The sequence below is a fragment of the Aegilops tauschii genome, chromosome 4, assembly GCF_002575655.3.
Source record: "Aegilops tauschii subsp. strangulata cultivar AL8/78 chromosome 4, Aet v6.0, whole genome shotgun sequence".
NCBI classification, from domain to species: Eukaryota; Viridiplantae; Streptophyta; class Magnoliopsida; order Poales; family Poaceae; genus Aegilops; species Aegilops tauschii.
The window spans coordinates 110742632-110748733 of record NC_053038.3 but is presented as its reverse complement, the minus strand read 5'-3'; the positions used below and the strand labels follow the sequence as shown (position 1 = coordinate 110748733).

At 51.2% G+C, this 6102-nt stretch overlaps 1 protein-coding gene across 1 annotated transcript; it reads right to left on the bottom strand.

Moving 5' to 3' along the window:
• Positions 1-3403: 3403 nt before the first annotated feature.
• LOC109781190 (calcium uniporter protein 6, mitochondrial) lies at positions 3404-5584 on the bottom strand. Its single transcript, XM_020339792.4, has 2 exons — positions 5089-5584; positions 3404-4087 (listed from the first exon to the last, which is right to left on the bottom strand). The coding sequence occupies exons 1-2, from the start codon at positions 5464-5466 to the stop codon at positions 3644-3646; spliced, it is 822 nt and encodes a 273-aa protein (XP_020195381.1). The 5' UTR covers positions 5467-5584; the 3' UTR covers positions 3404-3643.
• Between the last annotated feature and the right edge of the window lie 518 nt (positions 5585-6102).

Here is a 6102-nt window from a genome sequence, read left to right as displayed (position 1 = left end):
ACCTAGCCTAGTGGCGTTCCAGTCCAATCCGGCGCGCGCCACTCAGTCGCTGACGTCAAGAAGGCTTCGGCTGATACCACGACGCCGGGATACCCATAACTACTCCCGCGTAGATGGTTAGTGCGTATAGACCAAATGGCCAGACTCAGATCAAATACCAAGATCTCGTTAAGCGTGTTAAGTATCCGCGAACGCCGACCAGGGCCAGGCCCACCTCTCACCTAGGCGGTCTCAACCTGCCCTGTCGCTCCGCCACAAAGATCCACTTGCGGGTACTCCTACGAGCCGACCCGACTTTAGTCATCACATGTGTCATGTATATAGTATATAAGTATATACCCGTGATCACCGCCCAGGTGATCACGGCCCGATAGTATAGCACAGCAAACGGACAAGAATGTAGGGGCCACTGATGGAAAACTAGCATCCTATACTAAGCATGTAGGATTGCAGGTAAAGGTAACAACAGTAGTAGCAAGGATAGGCTATGCATCAGGTTAGGATATCGAAAAGCAGTAACATGCTACACTACTCTAACGCAAGCAGTATAGAGAAGAGTAGGCGATATCTGGTGATCAAGGGGGGGGGGCTTGCCTGGTTGCTCTGGCAAGTAGGAGGGGTCGTCGACTCCGTAGTCGAACTGGGCAGCAGCAGTGTCGGTCTCGTAGTCTACCGGAGAGAAGAGGGGGAAGAAACAGTAAATACAATGCAAACATAAGCATGACGATGCGTGACATGACAATGAGCGGTGCTAGGAGTGTCCTAACGTGACAGTAGGTGGTACCGATGAAGGGGGGGAACATCCGGGAGGTATTCCCGATGTTTCGCGTTTTCGGACAGACGGACCGGAGGGGGAAAGTTGCTAGTTCGATAGGTTAGGGAGGTGTGGTGGACGAACGGACTGCGTATTTGGATTCGTCTCGTCGTTCTGAGCAACTTTCATATAGAAAACATTTTCATCCGAGTTACGGTTTAAAAGATATGAATTTTCAAAGTTTATTTGAATTTCTGGAATTATTTAATTAACAGAAAAAGGGATATGACGTCAGCATGACGTATGAGTGACGTCAGCGGTCAACGGGTCGGCTGACCAGTCAAACCAGACAGGTGGGTCCAGTGGGACCCACATGTCAGTCTCTGTTATCCTAATACTAATTTAAACTAAACTAACAATCTAATTAGAGGGGTGGGCCCCATATGTCAGTGAGTGATTAGTTAATTTAATTATTTTTATTTATAAAACATTTTCTTTTTCTTTTCTTTTTTTATATTTTTGCGGCGGGGCCCGCATGTCAGTGACTGGGCCTGCCCAGTCAGCAGTTGACTGGGTCAACCCAGTCAACTGGGGCCCGTGGGCGCCACTGGCAGGGGCACTGGGGGGGCCCCAGGCCAGCCACGTCGGCGGCCGGCGCCGGAGCAACGCCGGCGACCAAACGCACGGCGGCGCGGCTCGGGAGGGGTACGGGTTTCACGTACAGGGGGTCTTCGGGGGTGTGGCTGGGCGCGTTCGACGCGGCTCGGCGTCGCGCGTACAACTGCGGTGGTCGGAGGGGCTGGAACGGCCGGGGACGACCGCTACGAGCTCGCCGGCGGCGAGGTGCTACGGGTGCCCGACGGAAACGCGGCTACGGCGGGCTAACGAGCAAGCGGAGGGGCTGGGGGGCATCTACGTACGGCGGGGAGTGCAACGGGCTTGACCCCGTGACCATTTGGTCACCGGAGACCCGCCGGCGGCGAGCTCCGCGGCGCGGCGTTCGGGCGCGCGTGGGGGAGCAGCTACGGAGCGCGGGCGAGCTAACGGAGAGGGGGAGGAGATGCGGGAGCTCACAGCGGAGCCGTAGGGAGTGGCAGTGAGCTCGAGGAGGGCGCGGGGTAGCCGGAATCGGCAACGAACGACGGCGGCCGAAGGTTGAAGACGAGCTCGCGGAGGTCGGTGCAGTGGCGCTCGGCTCGTTCCCGATGGCGCAGTCGGCGTAGTCGACGGCGGGGAGTCGTTCGGGCACGTCGTCGGGGCGATCGGGGCACGGTGGCCGCGGGAACGGCGGTGAACGGCGGCGAGCGCGCTCGGGCAGAGGGGATCGAAGGGGAGAGGGAGGTGGATCTGGCGGGGGGAGAGGCGTAGAGGCCGAGGGACGAGCGGGGGCGAGTGGGAGAGAGGCCCGAGGAGGCGGGGGAGCTGGCGCCCTTATCCTCCCCGTCGCCGGCGAGGGGGTGCGGCGGGGACGGCCACTGTTCCGCCCCCGGTCGGGGGAACAGGGAAGGGGGCGAGGGGGAGAGTGGGCTGGGCCGGGGGTTCGGGGGTGGCGGCCCAGTTTGGGCCGGGGGTCGGGGGTCGCGGCCCAGTTTGGGCCGGGGGTCAGTGGGGGGGGGGGGAAGGCCTAGTTTGGGCCACGGGTCCAGTGGGGGGAAGGGCCTTTTCCCTTTTTCTTTTTCTTTTTCTCTGACTGTGTTCTGTTTTCTGTTTTCTTTTTATTTGTTTATTTTCTTTTCTGTTTTATTTCATTCAAAAGTATTTTGGTATTTTATAAAAATGTGTTTTCTCCACCATAATTACCAGTGTATTATTTAGCACCCACCGAACATTTTTGTTAGAGTTTTTGAAAACTTTTATTTTCCACTTTTAAATTTAATTGAAGTTTGAACTAGGAGTTTGAAAATGGTGTGATTCAAATGTGATCAAGCCCTGTTTAGCAACATGATTAGCTTAATCACAGGGGGTTACTGTAGCATGATTCTCAGGGTGTTACACCTACCACCCTGCCGCTTCCGGATTCGAGCCGCACACCCGCCTCCACGCTGCCGCCACTTGATTCGAGCTTCTTGCGCCGCCCCGCCGCTGCTAATCCGCCGCCCAATTTGAGCCCCCGCCGCTGTTAATCCGCCGCCCAATTCGAGCCCCCGCTGCTGGCAATTCGAGCTCCCGCCGCCGCATTTGAAGGCAAAGGCTCGGGCAGGCTCGGGCGCCGCGCCGCTCCTCATCGCTCGGCTGTCGGCACTCCTTCGAAGCTCGGTCGCTCAGTCCGCAGCCCGCACCGCCGGCATGCCGCAGTTGAACTAGTTTACATCTTCATTTGCATCATTTGTTGGAGTTGCACTTTTACATCACAAATATACATTATCTATTGGAATTGTCTTTTTTTTTAAGATGCAAAATGCACTTTTTAAAGATGCAAAATTTTACATCTCCTGTTTACATCTCCAAATTTGTATCCTGTTTACATCTCCAAATTTGTATCGTCTATCTTCTATTAGAGATGTTGTAACGAAGTGCAGATGATGGTGTCTGTCAGCCTGTCACCGCATTGGGCTGACAGCCCAAGCCCTGGCCTTGCCGGCGCTGCAAGATTGATAGTTGAACACTTGCAGAGCTGTGACCACAACCACAGCTCGCACACCCACTTGATACACACAGGGCTAAATAAGCTTAAACTGTTAGGTTTAACCTGTTAGGTGACAGCTGGTTTATGTAAATATATATATATATATATATATATATATATATATATATATATATATATATATATATATATCACTTTGGTAATACAAACTCAGTATAAGGTAATGCAAACGGTCGCTCTTCTAAAAGCTAGAGATGACACTGTCAGCATCAAGAAACAACTGATAAACTTCAGCTCAGGTGTTGCTAGTCATGCCCCTGAGAATGATTGCCTTCCAGAGGGCACTTGCAATGTTTCTGCAGCTCCAGGTACTTCTCCATGTTGAAACCATGCTTCACGCAAAGCTTTCTCCTCCTCGAATCAAACATCCTCTCCATGAAGTCTTGATACGTCGGGTCCCTTGAGGTGATGACGAAGTAGGCATAGCCAACCAGCAGCCCCGAGGTGGTCGTGAAGAAGGCGATCGGCTCCATCACGTCCCATGAGAACTCCCAGAACGTGAGACGGAAGAAGATCCCAACCTGGAACATGAAGAACCCTAAGCCAGTCCACAGGACTCGCCGGACTTGCTTGTGTGCCAGCTTGTCGATCTCTTCCTTCTTTTCCTGGAGCTGCTTAAACTCTTCCTTTCTCGTGTCGTTGTCTGGTGCGAGTGCAAGCGGCACCGCCCTTCTGACCAGGTCCACAACCTAAAAACAGTGATTGACCATAAATATATCAGTTGAAAATTTAACTGCATGTCCGCCTTTTTTCGTATAGCATAAGAAAAATGATCAACCCTTACCAAATAACTCACAACCATACATATTAGATCACCACAAAAGATTTCAAAGTTGTCACTTGCCCACATATGAAAGCAACAGAAACAACGTTATGCTGAATTATTGATGAGGCAATCCTTGTTGAATAAATATAAAGTTTTTGGATTTATTGCCTACATGTGAGGTGGATGCTTGGATGCTTTTAACTGGTGTAGGCATCACCTAAATAGGAACACAATGTCCACTTTTCTGCTCACAGGATTCTAAGGTCCTTATTCTGACCAGGGTAGGTGAAGAGAAGGGAAATCCCTTATTTCTACCACATGATGTGAATTGTCCAATCTTGTTTTCTATAATTCTGATAAAATTAATCTATGCACCGGCTGATTATATGCTACTTCAGCTAAATTATTGTTACCTCACCCAACACTAGTCCTTTCCACCGTTCGTTGTTCATCCACACAATTAAACACAATTCCACAATTAAACAGTGGTCAATATCATCTAGTAATCAATTTGGACAGCAAATCAGTCTACCGGGCTCCCTATGGCGCAGCGGTTCAAACAGGAATGCATGACCCCAATACAAGCATTTCCCACAAAAACTGAGGTAAATGAAATTGCATTTGAAGCCACTGTATTTCTACCAAATTTGATCAGCTTTGAGTTGCTACCTATTCAAACTAAGTAGTGATCTGGTAAATTAATGATCGTAGAACATTCAATTCGCAGATATGACTAAACTAGTACTCAAAAAGTCTATGCTTTCACGAGTAAAGCTCTCCGTGCACAAGAACTCGAATCACTAAATAAACGCTGCCAATTGGAATCGGAGAACAGATCGTCGTGAAAGCACCTCGTTTAGTTAGGTTTAGCTACAAAGAGGGAAGGCGCGAGTGAAGAAAACCTAGCAAGAGCAAAATGTTGACCTTCTCGGGGTGGAGGTACGCCTTGTCCCGGAAGAGAAGCACGACGCCGGCGTCGTCCATGGCCCGGGCCAGCACCTCCGCCTCGCCGCGCGTGCGGGCCGCGCCGGCCTCCACGCATGCGTCGAGGAGCTCCCCGTAGCCGACCACCTCGCCGCGCCCGTCCTCCCGCAGCCGCCTCTTGAGCGCCTCCACGCCCACGAGCCGCACCAGACGCCGCGCCTCCGCCGGCGTCACCTCCGCATCCGGACCCCGACGCGGCTGCGGCGGCGGGGAGAAGAGGCGGAGGTGCCGCAGAGTGCAGGCCGCCGTGGAAGGTGCCGGAGACAGGGAGGGCCTCCGGAGGGGCACGAGGAGGCGGGAAGCGGCTGCGCGCAACATGGCGGTGGTGGTGGCCGGTGCCGGCGGTCCGCGTGCGAAGGCGAGGAAGCTCACGAGATGGCCTCTTTTCGGACGAGGAGGCGTTTCTGTCTATCGCCGTCAGGGCCGGAAATGCTGCATAAACGTAATCTTCAGATTTTCTATGTGCAGTCAAACACTTTTTGTGTACTATTTTTCTGGGTATGGAACTTCAAAAAAGAACTCGCAAATAGAGACACATTATTGAGATATATACCCTGCCTCCTATGGATTCGAAACATAGGAAATAAATGACACACGAAGTCTAGAGGAAACTAAAAATAAGTGAAAGAATATATTGGAAGCCTCCAAGAGATTTGAGGTCATGTTAATGTTTTCATTAACGAGTAAAAATAATTTAAAAACCTTCCATTGCATTAATCAAACGCGCTAATTTTTCAAATAGAATACCGTTACCGAAAAAGGGACATATGGCAATGGCGATTAAATGATATACTATGTTTCGTTTTGTCTTTTTGTCGTATGGCGACAAGTTGTCTTCTTCGTCATAAAAAAAATTGCTTCCTCTTCGACAAGCACTCATTGGACATATCATTCTTGGCTCTTACACCGAGGTGGCGTGCTTTATCTAAATATAACGACTTTATGTCTCATTGT